The following is a 16,428-nucleotide window of genomic DNA, read 5'->3' as shown; positions in this document are numbered from 1 at the left end:
CATTACGAAAAATAGATTTTGTGTTATTTTTACTCTTAAGGGCATTTTCTGTTTTTCTTTTTTTTTTTTTTTTAAATAGAGGCATGTTTTATTTATTTATTTGTTTGTTTTTTTGTTTGTTTATACATGCACTGGGTACAGTCAGAAGCGCGGGAGGGTGAGAGAATTCACCAGAGCCAGAGCAGGGAGCAGAGCAGCCAGAAGGACCGAAGTACACTGCTGAGGGGAGCAGCGGGCGGCAGGAGAGGTCTGCGCGCCATGTGGGACCCTCCTCCGGTGGCCAGGGAGCAGCCGGGGATCGAACTGGCGCGGCAGCAGCAGCTTTGCAACCCAGCGCTCAACCGCTGCGCCACCGGGGAAGCCCCATTTTCTGTTTTTCTATAACCAATAAGAATTATTATTTTTTTAAAGATTTATTTATTTATTTATACAAGCACTGGGAAGGGTGAGAGAAGCGCGGGAGGGTGAGAGGATTCACCAGAGCCAGAGCAGGGAACAGAACAGGCAGAGTGATGAAATACACTGCTGAGGGGAGCAGCGGGCACAGCAGGAGAGGTCTGTCGCGCCATGTGGGACTCTCCCTGGTGGCCAGGGATCGAACTGGCATTGCAGAGGCTGTGGTCAGCTTCGCAGCCTAGTGCTCAACCGCTGCGCCACCAGGGGAGGCCCTGAATTATTTTTTGAAAAACACCCCTTTTCTAAATAACCTGAATTTCCTGAATGCTCACTAGACTTCAGGCATTGCATCGAACACTTTATAACCTAGTTTAATTCTCACAACAGTTTTTTGAGGAATGTAACATTTCACTCCCATTTTATAGATGAGAAAACCAAAGTCTCAGGACGTTGAGCAACTTGCCAGGTTGGTGTTAATGAATTTATACAAGTGATAAAGTTAGTAAAACCAGAGACACAGACAGAGTCATGCACATAAACGAGAAGCATAGAATCTCAGTACTCAGGATGCTCTTCACATGATTTTCTGAGTTTTGTAGGTACCGTGCTGGTGTAAGATGTTACCACTCCAGGAAGGTGGACAAAAGCTACCAGCTGGAGACCTCTCTGTCCTTTTTTGTTTTTTCCATTTCTCTATTTCTTCTCCCACAACTAGACTCACATAAAGAAATAGTTGAGGGCCTCCCTGGTGGCCTGGGGTGGAGTCTCAGTTCTATCATCACTATGACCTGAGTTCAATCCGGGCCAGGGAACTGACCCACATAGCACAGCAGATCTCTCCTGTCTTGTCTGCTGCTCCCCTAAGCAGTGTGTTTCAGTAGATCCGCCTATTCTGCTCCCCACTCTGTCTCTGGTGAATCCTCTCACCTCTTCACCTCTGGCCTACATGCCATTTCTATGCAAAAAAAGGAAAAGAAATAGTTGAAAAATCAGTTCAATTAAACAATTTACAGTTTATAAAAAGCTTACAAGGATTGTGTGAGCTGACGTACCTAGGTTGGAGGTTGGACAGAGTGGCATATTCTCTCTCCTCCCTTGGGAGTGACTATTTTCATAGTTACAGGGCTGTATCCATGTCCACGGTGGAAAATATGTTCTATGTAGTTGGACCTCAGAAGGTTGCATCTGTCTGAACACGACTTTTTTGTTGTTATTATTCCCTAAACAAGACAATATAGCAACTATTTACATAGCATTTATATTGCACTGGGTCTTGTAACTAACCTAGAGATGACTTCATGTCTACAGAAGGATGACTTAAGGGCTATGAAAACCCTAGGCCATTTTAGTTAAGGACTTACCTCTCAGATCTGGCTGTTCCAGGGGGTCCTGGAACCAATCCCCTAAGTATACCAAGTATCGACTACGTATGGTGAGAATATGTCCCGGTCCTATTTTACACACACTATTTCATTTAATAAAGTCTTTGAAGTGAAGACTTCATTAGTCCCTTTTTGCTGATAAGAAAATTCAAGTTCTGCAGAGATGAATTGTCTCTCCTCTTGCTACAAAGTGACCAAGTCTGGGTTTACACCCAAAGCAGCCTACTCATGACACCCTACCCCTCCCCTCAGAGTCCAGGGGAGGCCATAAGCCCGTCTATGGTTCCTACTGGCTTCTCTCACCAACCTGTTCAGCTCAGAGCACTCAAGGCCCAAGAGGTGGGAGTGGGCCTGAGATGAGTGGTGGTCCTCTACTCGGTAGGCCTGGGAGCCAGGGAAGTTGGGGCCACAGAGAGGTTGAGGGCAGACCTCTGCACTTTGACAGGGTGCTGGGGGAAGAGAAGGCAGGGGGCGTGTGCCTAGAGAGGAGAACAACTCCAAGCTCCTATCCACCTTAGGCTCCCCTGAGCCACTTGCCCCTGGGCAGTGATTGCTCCCTTAGACCAGCATTCTTGAAAGGGGAGGTCATACTTTCTGTTCAGACCCTCTAGTCAGTTTCTATTCATCCCGAGAGACTGAAAGCAGACCCCGCCCTCTCTCTTCAGTGACTGTTCCTCTAATTCTTGTTGGGGGAGCACTTTGGATTTGAGAGGAATCTCCAGACCAGGGGGCGGTGGGAAGGGTTGGCCTGGGTCCCATTTCTCAGGGAGGAAAAGGGTTGAGGGTATTTACAAGGGGTGGTATTTTGGGGATTGGCAGACTCATATGCACATGAACCCCATCCCTGTTGGACTTCCAACACCCGGCCCCCTTCGCGCCCTTCGGGCCAATCCGCTCTGGGCGGGGGCTAGGTGGAGAATGAAGGACTCCTCCCAGTCACCTCACCTTCTGCGGGGGGTCGGGGGGAGCTCGGGAAGCAAACCCCGAGTCTCCGCGTAGGGCAGCGGCCCTAGCGAGCCCGTTCGCGGGGAGCAGCGCCCTCGTGTGGCCTCTAGGAGAAGCGCAGTCACTTCCTAGTCCCGCACTTTGTATGCGCTCATCCAGCAAGTATTTATTGCGCGGCGCTAGATACTCGTGTGACAACGATGAAGAAAATAGATAAAATACCTGTTTTGTGGACGATACATTCCAATGTGTGAGTGTGGAAGGGCAGGCAATAAAAGATAAACAAATAAATAAACGAGGCCGTTACTAATAGTGATAACTGCTTGGAAGAAAATAAAATAAATTTGATGGAGAGTGACCCAAGAGGGAAACTTAGGACGCCATGTGATGGGAAAGGAAGGTTTCCTTGAGTAAATATCATCTGAGATGAGAACTAGGTGATCCAGTCCTGTGACGATCGGGTGGGAAGATTTCCTGGCAGAGAGAACCACTAATGCAAAGACCCTCCAGCAGGACAGGCTTTGCAGAATAGACCAAGGCCACAGTGGCTGGAGAAAGAGGAAGGTGTGAGATGTGTTTCAGAACGGTGGGGTGGGCCCAGACTGTACACCTCGTGGTAGACCCCTGAGGGAGTTTCACCTCTTTTTTTTTTTTTTAAATCCTTACAATATGACATTTCTATTTTTTTTTTTAAAGATTTATTTATTTGTTTATACAAGCACTGGGTACAGTCAGAAGCGCGGGAGGGTGAGAGAATTCACCAGAGCCAGAGCAGGGAGCAGAGCAGGCAGAAGGACCGAAGTACACTGCTGAGGGGAGCAGCAGGCGGCAGGGGAGGTCTGCGCACCATGTGGGACCCTCCTCCGATGGCCGGGGAGCAGCCGGGGATCGAACCAGCGCCGCAGAGGCTGCGGGCAGCTTCGCAACCCAGCGCTCAACCGCTGCGCCAACGGAGAGGCCCAGTTTCACCTCTTTTCAAGGAGTAATGAGAATGTGGGGAGTGAGTTTTGAAGAAAAATATAATCTGGCTTGATCCCTATAGCTGCTATGTGGAGAAAGGACTTTGGGCAATGAAGGAAGAATGCCAACAGGGAGATTACTAAAAGGGTTAGGTTAGAAAGCTGTCACAATGATTTGGGTGAGAAATGCTGGCGGCTTGGATCAGGGAAAAGAGGGTAGAAGTGGAGAGGACATGTTGATGCTAGATGAATCTGAAGGCCCAGCCAGCAGGGCTTGATAATAGATCATTGCCCTTTGTTGATTTGGCTTCAGGAGCTCCTTCACTCACACTCTGGATGGCTCCTCTGTCCTTCCTGGGGGGCTGAGCTGGGGCAGACACAGATAAATTGGGGAGTTTCTAGGTGTTGTTGGACAGAAGAATAGAAGACTCAGTGATTTTTTTTTTTAAGATTTATTCATTTATGCATACACACACAAACTGGGGTACAGGCCAGAAGTGTGTGTGTGGGGGGAGGTGAGAGGATTCACCAGAGACAGAGTGGGGAACAGAACAGGAGAATCAACCGAAATTAACTGCTGAGGGGAGCAGTGGGCGAGCCAGGAGAGGTCTGCTACGCCATGTGGGTACCTCCCTGGCTGGGGATCGAACTCATGCAGCAGAGGCTGCGAATAGCTTCATAGGTTGCATCTTAACCCCTTGAGCCATTAGGGAGGCCAAGGTTTGTGTTTTTTGCAAACTGTCCACTTTGCATCATTAAACCATTTCATGAGCAAGGCCCCTGCCTGGCTTCTGCAGACCCAGTTATTTATTAGATCTTTGTTTGTCCAAGTGGGTGCCCTCAGGGTGTTGGTGACACCCCAAACAGTTCTGGTGTTTGGTGTTTGTATTTGATACAGAGTAAGGGGCAGTACAACCAAGGGGTGTTGGTCCTCAGATCCAGCCCAGAGACTTACTCCTGTTTATTTTCACAAAACGAAGAGAGGTCAGACCTGATTCCATTTTTGCCACAGACTGGGCATTTCTGGAGAACCTCAAAAAATGTCAAGCTACCCTTACAAATGCTCTCAGGCTAGGGTGGGGCAGTTTGTGGCAAGCCAGTAGGGGAAGTGACCCGGTTGGCTCCGGTGTCAGCAGGCCTTGCTTTATGTTGTGCTGCTTGTGGTGTGATTATAAATGCAGCCAGCCTGAAGGCCCCTGACCTCAGAACCCAGGACTGCACCATCCCAGGAGTCTGCGCACGCCTCTCCAAGATGAAGCTGCCAGGCCAGGAGGAGCTTGATGTTTCCAGTGCTCAAGAAAATGTGCCCATGGGAGAGCTGGGTGGCAGTGCTGGCTCTGGCCTCAGCCCTGATGTCCCCTCCGACACAGACAGCAGGAAACTGGGGGCACCCAAGGATCCTCTGCTCTTCATTCAGCTGAATGAGCTGCTGGGTTGGCCTCAGACACCAGAGTGGAGACAGACAGGCAGGTGAGTGGGATCCAGGCCAGTTTTAGGGGGCTTCTCCCCTTCCCCAGTTGGGGCTGCCTCTATGATCCCTAATTCCTTCAGTGAGGGGGTGTTCTCACTCTTAATCAGGAGCTCCTTTATATGTCCCTATTTTAGGCCTCACCCTCCATAATGCTTTGCTTCTCTATAGCTAGTTTTGATATTTTTTTTAATTTTTTTTTTTAATAGAGGCATGTTTTTTATTTATTCATTTGTTTGTTTGCTTGTTTGTTTATACATGCACTGGGTACAGTCAGAAGTGCGGGAGGGTGAGAGAACTCACCAGAGCCAGAGAGGGGAGCAGAGCAGGCAGAAGGACTGAAGTACACTGCTGAGGGGAGCAGCGGGCGGCAGGAGAGGTCTGCGCGCCATGTGGGACCCTCCTCAGGTGGCCGGGGAGCAGCCGGGGATCGAACCGGTGCTGCAGAGGCCGCGGGCAGCTTCGCAACCCAGCGCTCAACCGCTGCGCCACCTGGGAGGCCCTATAGCTAGTTTTGAGTTATCTGTTACCCCAACATGAGGGATAACTGCCTGGGAAGGGGCACCACAGGGCCCACAACTCCTTCCATTATCCTACCTCCCTGGCTCTCCTGTGTTTCTGCTCCTGGATCCAGGAGAGAGGCCCCCAGTAACACTGTGCACTCCTCTCCACTGCAGATGGGTGCTGTTTGAAGAGAAACTAGAGGTGGGTTCAGGCCGATGGAGCGCTCCCCATGTACCAACCCTGGCACTGCCCAGCCTCCAGAAGCTTCGCAGCCTATTGACCAAGGGCCTTGTACTGCTCGACTGTCCAGCTCGGAGCCTCCCGGAGCTTGTGGGTATGCTGGGGTCCTTTGCAGGGAGGGCTTGAGTAGCTCATCATTTCCCTAAGATTTCCCCCCAAAGTCCTGGAATTTTCCAGAATCCACCCCACCCCACCTGGGAGTTATCCAACCCTATGACCAGGGGAGAAAATAGAATGGAGGGACAAGTTCAACAACCTCTGAGTTCCGACACTACCAGCAAGCGTTGAAGTCCCACCTCTGTTCTCCAGAGCAGGTGACCAGAGTGGAGTCGCTGAGTCCAGAGCTGAGAGGGCAGCTGCAGGCCTTGCTGCTGCAGAGACCCCAGCACGTCATCCAGGCCCCAGGCCCCAGGACCTGTTGGGGTGAGAGGCCCCTCTCCGGACCTAGGACCAAAGACCCTGGGGCAGGAGGGTCTCGGCTCTGTCCTGCACTTTCCTGGACCAGGAGTGGCCTGGCCTCAGCTCAGACCTTTTCTCATGGGCGTGTGAGGATGAATGGGGGGTGGAAGTGGCACAGTGAGGGGCGAATCACAGCAGGGGGTTGAACACAGCAGGCAGAATTCAATGAAGAGGAGTTCTTGGTAGATACAGCTCATTTAATTTTCACCCACGCCCCTTGAGGTAGTAGCACAACGATCCCCATTTTAGTGAAGAGAAAACTGAATTTCAGAGAGGGAGGGGGATGTCCCAGCCTTCACAGCTTGTCAGCGGCAAAGCCTTCAGGGAGCCTGGTGGATACACCTTCAAAGCCTGTGTTCCCCATCGCTGCATGATCCTGTTTTGAAGGGTCTGCCCAGCCCAGAGAGGCTTCTCCTGATGAGGAAGTTCCCCTGAAGGAGCAGGTTTGTGGCCCTTCCTTGGGCAGGACGGGAAAGGGATGAGGGGTTAACAGAGGCCTACCCCCTCACCTCTAACTCGTGTCTCCTTGAACCCCCATCCAGTGTCAGAACCCTCTACGACAGAAGCTGCCACCCGGGGCTGAAGCGGGGGCTGTGCTGGCAGGAGAGCTGGGCTTCCTGGTACAGCCACTGGGGGCCTTTGTGCGACTGCAGGAGCCGATAGTGCTGGGACCCCTCACTGAGGTGCCCCTCCCAAGCAGGTGAGGCTGCTCTCCGTGGGAGTCAGGGACCCTGGGGCCCAGAAGAAAGGCCCCTACTGGGCAGGGAATTGGGTGGTCTCCAGCTGCTGTTGCCTGGGGCTGGGGGGGTGGGGATGGTGCTCAGGAGCCTGGGAGGAAGAGTGGCAGGGGTCAGTGTATGGAGCAGGTGTGCATTTGAATATCTGAGGCTGATAGGAAGGTCAGAGGCCAGAGTGGCCCTCTGGGGTAGCACCCACTGACACTTTCTGGGACCTGGTTCTGTCACCAGGTTTTTCTGTCTCCTCCTTGGCCCCCCCACACTAGGAAGGGGCTACCATGAGATGGGCCGGGCAGCAGCTGTCCTCCTGAGCGACTGGGTGAGATGGGCTGTGTGCACATGTGACCAGATTTGTATTTGTAACTGAGGAAACAATGAAACAGTGTAGCTTTCTGTCCCTGAGTATAAGGACTAAAGTTTCTGTGGTTACCTTGGTATCCCTTATGAGCTCCCAGCTTCCTTTGTGAATGCATTTGTGAATGAATGTATCTGAATGACTTGTCTAAGTGACTTGTGTGTCTAGTTTTGAGATCGTGAAAATGCATCTCAGGGTCCAGATGTGCATTTACTGCCCTGTCTCCAGCAATTCCAGGGGTCAGCTCGTCGGGCCAGCAACGTTCATGACCTTCTGGCAGCCCTGGATGCCTTCCTAGAGGAGGTGACAGTGCTTCCTCCAGGTCGGTGGGACCCAACAGCTCGGATTCCCCCGCCTAGATGTCTGCCCCCTCAGTACAAAAGGTATCTAGATCCTCCCCTCAGGCCTTGGATCCAGTTCTACAGTTGAGAAGGGGCAGGGTGCAGGAAAGGAAAGACTTACCTTCGCATCTGGAGTCCCCCTGCAGTGACATGAGCAGCCGCTAGGGGGCAGCGCGTCACAAACTTCGGGTCCGAGTAGCTAACAGGTCGGGGATCTTCAGCCAAATTAGTTTCCCCTTCTGATCAGGCCCCCCTCGCGACCGCAGGAGGTCAAGGGCACCTCTGCCAGGCATGGGGCCCTGGCTGAAGGCAGGCACGACCCTGGGCCGCAAGCACCCAGCCCAGAGTTGCAGCGGACCGGCAGGTGAGGCGAACTGTGGTGGGAGCGGGGTAGGGGATCTGGTGGAGGAGGAGACACGGGGGCACTGTGCATGGGCTCACCCCGGGCTGGGGGCATGGGTGTGGGAATCTGGATCACTGACGACCCACGGTGGGGAGGCTTTTTGGGGGCCTCATCCAGGATGTACGCCGGAAGGCCTCCTGGTACCCAAGCGACTTCTTGGACGCCCTGCACCCCCAGTGCATCTCGGCTGTACTCTACATTTACCTGGCCACAGTAACTAATGCCATCACCTTCGGGGGGCTGCTGGGAGAAGCCACGGAGGGTGCTCAGGTGCGTGGGGCTGTGTGACCCCAGCAGGCAGGGTTTTGCATTCCACCACCCAGCCTCCTCCCTGTTCTCCCTTTCCTGGGATGATGGGTGGGCTGAAGCTTCTGTTAGGTGCTAAGGATCCTACAGTGAACCCCTGTCCATTCACTTCTAGGGAGTGCTAGAAAGTTTCCTGGGCACCGCGGTGGCTGGAGCTGCCTTCTGCCTGATGGCCGGCCAGCCCCTCACCATCCTCAGCAGCACGGGACCAGTGCTTGTCTTTGAACGCCTGCTCTTCGCCTTCAGCAAGTAGGAGAACACACTTGCTGACCAGCCACTCACTAGCCACGCTTGGCCTGGTCCTGTGGGTCAACAGTAGAGGGGGCGATCTGCCAGTTGGGCTCCAGAGCTTCTGGGGGGCGGGGGGAGTTAATCCTGCAGAACAGCCCTGCCAAGCCTTTGCCTCTTTCACCCCCAGAGATTACAGCCTGGACTACCTGCCCTTCCGCCTCTGGGTGGGCATCTGGGTGGCCACCTTTTGCCTGGCACTGGTGGCCACGGAGGCCAGTGTGCTGGTGCGTTATTTCACCCGCTTCACGGAGGAAGGCTTCTGTGCCCTCATCAGTCTCATCTTCATCTATGATGCCATGGGCAAAATGCTCAGCTTGACCCGGGCCTACCCCATCCAGAGGTCTGGATCCCCTGCCTACGGCTGCCTCTGCCAGTACCCAGATCCAGGAGGTGGGTGAGGGAACTAGGTGCAAGGAGGGAGGCTTAGTGGGGGGCGGGGTTATCCCCTTGCTGTTCACCCTGGTTAAGTTCAGCAAAATGCCGAGTACTTACTCACCTAATAAGCAGAAGTACTCTGGTTCTCAATCAGTCGAGACATAAGACCACAGAGGAGGTGGAACATCTTTATTTCTGACAATGCTGACACAAGAATATGGCTTCCCACTGACTCACCTGGTAGAGAGGAGCTGGAGGGTTACTCTTGCGAACATCCCTCCACATGGGAAGAGGTGTTCTCGCCAGTGTGCTAGACCCTGTGCTAGGCATGGACATGGCCAGTTCTGGGGGCTCAGCCACCCAGCAAACATTTACTGGGCATGTGCCCTGTCCAGTCCTGTGCTGGCCACCAGGGACACAGATAGTGAAGGGCTGGGAAGGCGTAAGGGCAGGAGGCAATAAACCAAGAATTGCAGACAAATGAGCCAGAATGAAGAACTGCCTGGTTCAACTAGCCCTGTGAGATTAGGCTCCTGAAGGGCTAGAGAAGCTTTCCAGGGGAGGGGCATACCCCTGAATCCTTGTCTCCTTCCCAGGAAATGAGTCTCATTGGATAAGGCCAAGGCCAAAAGACAGAGATGACATCTTGAGCATGGTGAGGGCCTGCTTCTTGGAGGGCCTGGGAAAGAAAGGGTGAAGGCCAAAGTAGTGGCCTTTCCACCCTGTGGGCAAGGAAAGCCATCCAATTTCACCAAGGTCTGGCCATTAGCTGAGGCTGGTGCCCTATGATCCTGGGTCCTTCGTGTCTCTGTGGTCCCCCTACCCTTGAGGGGGGTCCAGGAGAGCAGGATGCTTATTCTGCTGCCCACAAACCCATCCCCGACTGCCCCTCCACATAGGACCTAGGCCTGGTCAACGTATCCTTGCTGCCCCCATCTGAGTGTGCCCGGCGAGGCGGCCGCCCTCGTGGCCCTGGCTGTCATACGGTCCCAGACATCACCTTCTTCTCTCTGCTCCTCTTCCTTACCTCCTTCCTCTTTGCCATGGCCCTCAAGCACGCTAAGACCAGTCGCTTCTTCCCTTCCATGGTAAGTGTCAGCTTTCTTCCTGTCAGAGGATTGGCTCTCGGCCTTGGGTCCTGTTTGTGGAAGGGAAAGGGTCAGGAGGAGGAGGCGGGTGGCCGTCCTGAACCTGGCTGAGTGTCCACTGTGTGGCTAGGTGCGCAAGGGACTCAGTGACTTCTCCTCAGTCCTGGCCATTCTGCTGGGCTGTGGCCTTGACGCCTTCCTGGGCCTGGCCACGCCGAAGCTCATGGTCCCCAGAGAGTTCAAGGTGAGTGCTGGGAGTGCAGAGCCGAGGGAAAAGCAGGGCCAGCAGACAGGACCCTGGAGGAAGGAAATGCATAGATGCCATGTTTCTCCTCTAAGCTTCCAATTCCTTGCTCATAAAATAGAAAGAGTAGAATAAAGGCCTCACAGAGAGGATTAATGAGGTGCCGCTCCAGACACAAAGTGAGTGAAGAATCCACAGAAGCTATTATTATAGGGAAGGGGCTCAGAGGATGGTCCTGACCATCCAGCCTGGGTTTGCATTCCAGTTCTGCCACTTCCCAGCTGTGTGGCCTTAGGCAAGTTAACCCACATTTCTGAGCCTTGATTTCTTCATCTATAAATGTAAGTAATGCATAATAGTTCCTATCCCATAAGTCGTTCTGAGGTTCACAGATCATAGTGCCAAGTACTTATCATGGTGCCCGGGGCTGGCACATACCAAGACCTCATAAATGTTAACAATTGTTACAGGTTCTCCCTATCCTTGGTATGGCCCTACCCACCCCACTACTCCCCAATCTCTTCCTTGCACCCCTAGTTGCCAGGTCTGATCCCACAAAGCTGGAGCTCCCTGTCCAGAGGGATGGTACACTGGATAAAGCTTAGCCCTGACTTAGCACCTAGACTTTGTACATTTGGAGCTCTCCTTTCCAGTATCCCCCCAAACGGGAGGGGGGTCTTCCAACTAGGGCAGCCTCAGAAGCACAGAACAGAGGCAACACCTGGGTCCCCTCCTCCACACAGACGCTTGTAATCAGAGCAGACGCAGACACACCCAGCCCTGCCCCTGCCTCAGATGAGGCAGGTCTGAGCCTGAGTCGCCCCACCCTAGGGGGTGCTAGGGAGGAGGGCTCTGTGCACCCAGACGCGAGCACAGGCCTGATCTACCATGTTTCCTCTTGCAGGGGGGAGGGGCTCTGAGAAATAAAGTACAGAACACCTGGCTCCAGCCCACCCTCAGGCTTATCCCCTTCTGCCCTTTTTGAAGTAGCTGAGATGCTTTGAACTAGCTGGGTGCGCAGGCCCACGTCTCCCACCTAGCAGCCAGTGTCTTCCGGTGGTGGGGGAGGGGGCTTGTGGCAGAATGCCAAGGCTGAGGGGTATGGGCTAGGTTCTCTTAGGAGACCCTCTCCAACCTATCCATGGATCCTCCTTCCCCAGCCCACTCTCCCTGGGCGTGGCTGGCTGGTGTCGCCTTTTGGAGCTAACCCCTGGTGGCTGAGTGTGGCAGCCGCCCTGCCCGCTCTGCTGCTGTCCATCCTCATCTTCATGGACCAGCAGATCACAGCGGTCATTCTCAACCGCACCGAGTATAGGCTTCGGGTAAGGCTTGTGGGCAAGACTCTGGGCCCCTTGACCAAGGGACAGCAGCTCCCAGGGGCTGGATGGGGGGCGGTCAAAGTTCTTCTTGCCCCACGCCAAAGGACAGAAGGCCCAGGCCTGCGCTAGCTGCATCCTGCAGCCCCACCTCAACCCGCAGAAAGGAGCTGGCTTCCACCTGGACCTCTTTTGTGTGGCTGTGCTGTTGCTGCTGACCTCAGCGCTTGGGCTGCCCTGGTATGTCTCGGCCACCGTCATCTCCCTGGCACACATGGACAGTCTTCGGAAGGAGAGCAGAGCCTGTGCCCCAGGGGAGTCCCCCAGCTTTCTGGGCATCAGGTGAGGCCTGTATTTAGGAGACTGGAGTGGGAAGTGGGCAGCAAGTTGGGGTAGAGGGTACAAGGCAGAGTTACGTGGGAAGCTTAAATTATAAGCTGGTCTCTTTGGAGGGTTCTATCTCACTGCCCCATGAGCACTGCAGGAGCTGAATGGGTAAGAAGCTTCTGGGCCCTGAGGCGGGCGAGTCACATCTTCCCCTCTCCTTCAGCCAGGGCTGAGCGAGGGTGAAGTGCCACCTAATAATCCCCGCTCAAAGCATAAGCACCTCATTGAAGTTACAAAGGAGTCATCATAGAAATGTTTCCACAATCACATTGTGGAAAGTACGTGAACTCAGATTTATAAACTGTGAAATAAAAGTCTGTATAGTAGTGTAAAAATTGCTAATTTTCCATCAAAGTAAAAAACAAACACAAAGAGCAACTATAAGCTTGAGTGTACAGCGAGGCCTGGGATCCGATCCTCACGTTTAAGTGCCCTGCTGTGTCTACAGTTTTGCACACCAAGCTAAGACCCCTCCCTGCCAGGTGACTGTTGGCGGATCCTTCCACTTCCCTCCAGCCAGTTGAACCCAAGGGTTCTCCCAGACTATGGCTAACTCCTCCCTCTCCCCACAGGGAGCAGAGGCTGACAGGCCTGGTGGTGTTCATCCTCACTGGAGTCTCGCTCTTCCTGGCACCTGTGCTCAAGGTACCTTTGTGAGACGGGCCAGTGTTAGGGTCAGGGCCGTGGTGATAAACAGCAAGAGCTGACACTGGCTGATCACAGACTGCGTGCCAGGTCCCGGGCAGGCTTTCTCCACTCGTGGTCTCAACGAACCCTCACATTAACTGTGAGGGGCATCTGTCCGTTATAAAGGAAGAAACCAAGAGCGCTAGTTTCTCAGATCTGAGAACCCAAACTCTTACCCAGTGGGCTTTCTACCCAGCAGGCAGGGTGGAGGCACTGCCCACCCCCTCGCTCCAGCCTCTCAACAAGCGGTTGAGTACGAGCATCACACCCCAGAGACACTTGGAGGCAAAACCCCTTCACTTCTCCCTCACCAGATGTTTAGAGAACACCTGCTGTGTGTCAGGCTCTGCTGGGCACCTGGGGGAAGTGGAGGTGGGGGAAGGGAGGAGTAGTGAGAAGAATAAGGAACCAAGTCCCTGCTGGCAACACACACACACACACACACACACACACACACACACACACGCATGCACACACACATGCACACACACGTGCACATGCACACACGTGCATAAACAAAACTTAAGTAACAGGTAATAGCAGAGGTTCAACGAGCCAAGACAGCAGAGCCGGGAAGGAGAGCGTGGAGAGCTGGAGCACGCACACAGCCCCTGGCAGGACAACAAGGGGTTAGGGGAGGGAAAGGCTGGGTGAGAGTGGAGTAGCTGACAGAGCCAGATGGACCGGATCAGCCACTTACTGGCTCGGTGACTCTCATTCAGCAGATATTTACTGAGCATAAACCATGCCCAAGCACTGTGCCAGGGACTGGGGATACAGTGTGATCAAAGGAGATCATCCACATCCTTGTAGTCCGGTGAGAGGAGACAGATTAAAAAAATAGGATAATCTCAGATAGTGACAACTGCTATGAAAAAAAGAAGAGAGTGAGATGGTGAAGAGCACCAGGGGTCTACTTTCCAGTGGATGGCGAGGGGCAGCCTTTCTGGAGTGTCCTGAGATGAGTAGTGAGGAAGAAGTGAGGGAAGAGCATTTCAAATGGAGGGAATAGCAAAGCAAAAGGCCTTGCTAGGGGTGGAACTAAACCTGGGCATGTGGAAAGAGGGAACGGAGGCCAGTTGAGAGGAAACAGCAGAGATAGATACGATTGGCGAGGTGGGTCTGGTAATGGGCAAGTCACTTAGTCTCTGAAATTCAATTTCCCCATCTCTAAAATGGAGACAATCATAGAATTTAACTCATGTGACAGATGTGATGGATGAGAGTAGCCATGCAAAGTGGAAAAGGAACAGCGAGATCTGGGTGGGCATTTGGGCTGGCAGAGGTAAACTCCATTACCAGTTCTCCACTTTTTTCCCACCAGTTCATCCCGATGCCTGTGCTCTATGGCATCTTCCTTTACATGGGGGTGGCAGCAATTAGCAGCATCCAGGTGAGCCCATTAAAACTACCAAGGAACTCCACTCCTTGTCTTCTGTCCTACTGGTACCTCTTGTCTGCACCTGCCATTTCCTTTTGTCCTCTTCCTGCCTCTCTAGGGCACAGGCATTCTGCTCCATGCTCTGGCTGGGCAGAAGGCCAAGGGAGCCTTCCAGTACCTCCCCACGCCCCGTGTTGGGCTTGGTTAGCTAACAGTGACACCCCCCCGGAGACTTGAATACACTGCCTCCCTCCTGCTCTGTTCCTCCAGTTCACAAAGAGGGTGCAGCTATTATTGATGCCAGCAAAACACCAGCCAGATCTCCTGTTCTTACGGCATGTGCGTCTGGGCAGGGTCCACCTCTTCACAGCCATCCAACTTGCCTGCCTGGGTCTGCTTTGGATAATCAAGTCTACTCCTGCAGCCATCGTCTTCCCCCTCATGGTGACTTGGGCCAGGGTTGATGGTATCCTGGAGGGCTTGGGAGACTCTGAGTGTGAGAGGGTGCACTAGGCCTTCAGAAGAGGAAGAATTTCCCCTCTCTCACTTGCCCTGGCTTTGCTGGTTGGAAATTGTAGGGCAAAGAAAGATAACTGAAGGATGCCTGCAGATGGGCTGGCTCCAGGATACCGGATCCAACTTTTTACTCAACCTCTTTGGGCTGATCAACTACAAGTAGGGTTATATAACCCAGAAGAAAAGTGAGGCCCTGGGAGAGGCAATGCTGACATTTTCCTTACTCAGTGAGGTGATAACACACCTTGTTCTTACTCACTAAGGAAGTTAAGAGCCATAGGCTTTGCAGTAGGACTGATCTGGTTACCACATCCCAGCTGTGTGACCTCTGAGATAATACTAAAGGCCTCAGTTTCCTTCTCTGTACAATGGGAATAATTATTATATCTACCTCATAGGAATGCGCAGGCATCCAGGGAAACAATACACAATACCTAGCATGTAGGAAGTGCTCGGTAAGTCTTGCCATTGTTCATGCAGCTGCTGCTACAGCCCTGGGCTTTGTTTCTATCCTTGCAGTTGCTGGGCCTCATGGGGGTTCGAAAGGCGCTGGAGTGGGTCTTCTCACCACAGGAACTCCTCTGGCTGGATGAGCTGATGCCAGAGGAGAGGAGCATCCCTGAGAAGGGGCTGGAGCCAGAAAACTCATTCAGTGGAAGTGACAGTGAAGATGTGAGCTCCAGGATGGGCCCTCTCAGAATGGGGTAGGGGTGGGGAGCATGCACTTGCCCTGTTGTCCCTCAAGTCAAATATCTCTATTAAGTCTGGAGATCTGATGAATACAATCACTCCCCTTAGGTCTGTACTGACATAGGTACCCTGAAAGGGTGTGGGAAATCTTTCTTCCTAGGCCAGGGTCCCTGGTTTATGAGCCTATGGCGATGGAAAGGGATGGGGACCAGCTCTACTGGGCTGTCTGTCTCAACCCTGATCTTTGTCTCAATGTGTGTCTTTGGTCTCTGGGTCCATTTCTCTCTGCTGTATCTCTGTTTCTTTCTGTTTATTCCCAACTCATCTTGGGATCTTTGCTGTACAGTCGGAGCTGATGTATCAGCCAAAGGCTCCGGAAATCAACATCTCTGTGAATTAGCTGGAATAGGAGTCTGGGCGTGGAGACCTGGGGAAACTGAACATGAGGTGAGTGTGTGAGAGAAGCATCCCTGGTGCTAAGGGTGGGAAAGTGGGGTTTCAGGCCTTGGAAACCTCCAATGTGCTGACCACACTGTTTTCTTTTCAAGCTCCAGTCCCTCCTGACCCCGAGACTGGGGGAGGGAGGGGTAAGAAAGGTCTCTCAAGTGGCAGAAGCAAGAAAGCAAGGGTACCTGCAGCACGGGAGTCTGGCCGGTAGAGGGAGCCCAAGCTCACATCAAACTGGATGTGGTTCGGAGGAGCGGCGCAGAAGGGAGCCGGGCTCTCCGCTCTGCTGCAGAGAACCACGCGCCAGACTCGCGGAGGGATTCTGTCACTTGCGCTCTCTACCATGCCTTTATTTTACTCATCTATTTATCAAAACATTTTCTTAGTACTTATGGAGTATCTAGATGCTAGAGATACAGTGGCAAGACAGTCTTCATGGTCCCCGACCTCAGGAAGCTTAACTTCCAGGGCAAGACAGTCAATAATAGTTAAGAGTTAGGCTAAGGAAGTA

General features: G+C 53.0%; 1 protein-coding gene across 1 annotated transcript; it reads left to right on the top strand.

Annotated features, from left to right (window-relative positions):
- Positions 1–4,934: 4,934 nt before the first annotated feature.
- On the top strand, positions 4,935–16,181 carry SLC4A9 (solute carrier family 4 member 9). Its single transcript, XM_037509154.2, has 22 exons — positions 4,935–5,152; positions 5,828–5,988; positions 6,204–6,317; positions 6,741–6,796; positions 6,896–7,053; positions 7,322–7,409; positions 7,674–7,828; positions 8,034–8,150; positions 8,285–8,459; positions 8,611–8,744; positions 8,914–9,176; positions 9,758–9,816; positions 10,061–10,249; positions 10,380–10,493; positions 11,654–11,815; positions 11,973–12,151; positions 12,769–12,841; positions 14,208–14,276; positions 14,535–14,708; positions 15,300–15,452; positions 15,817–15,917; positions 16,019–16,181. Exons 1-21 carry the CDS (start codon positions 4,935–4,937, stop codon positions 15,868–15,870), a joined length of 2,865 nt encoding a protein of 954 aa, XP_037365051.1. The 3' UTR covers positions 15,871–15,917; positions 16,019–16,181.
- The last annotated feature ends 247 nt before the right edge of the window (positions 16,182–16,428 follow it).

Source organism: Talpa occidentalis, unplaced genomic scaffold (genome assembly GCF_014898055.3).
Source record: "Talpa occidentalis isolate TD23 unplaced genomic scaffold, MPIMG_talOcc4v2.1 talOcc4.13, whole genome shotgun sequence".
Lineage (NCBI taxonomy): Eukaryota > Metazoa > Chordata > Mammalia > Eulipotyphla > Talpidae > Talpa > Talpa occidentalis.
Note: the sequence above shows the minus strand (reverse complement) of the source record. Positions and strands in the feature narration are given on the sequence as shown.

Excerpts from the sequence above, each read along its gene's own strand:
- SLC4A9 (XM_037509154.2), top strand. The coding sequence starts at position 4,935 with ATGAAGCTGCCAGGCCAGGAGGAGCTTGATGTTTCCAGTGCTCAAGAA. Across the intron at positions 9,177-9,757 it reads CCAGTACCCAGATCCAGGAG|GAAATGAGTCTCATTGGATA; the intron begins GTGGGTGAGGGA and ends TCTCCTTCCCAG. Across the intron at positions 12,152-12,768 it reads CCCAGCTTTCTGGGCATCAG|GGAGCAGAGGCTGACAGGCC; the intron begins GTGAGGCCTGTA and ends CTCTCCCCACAG.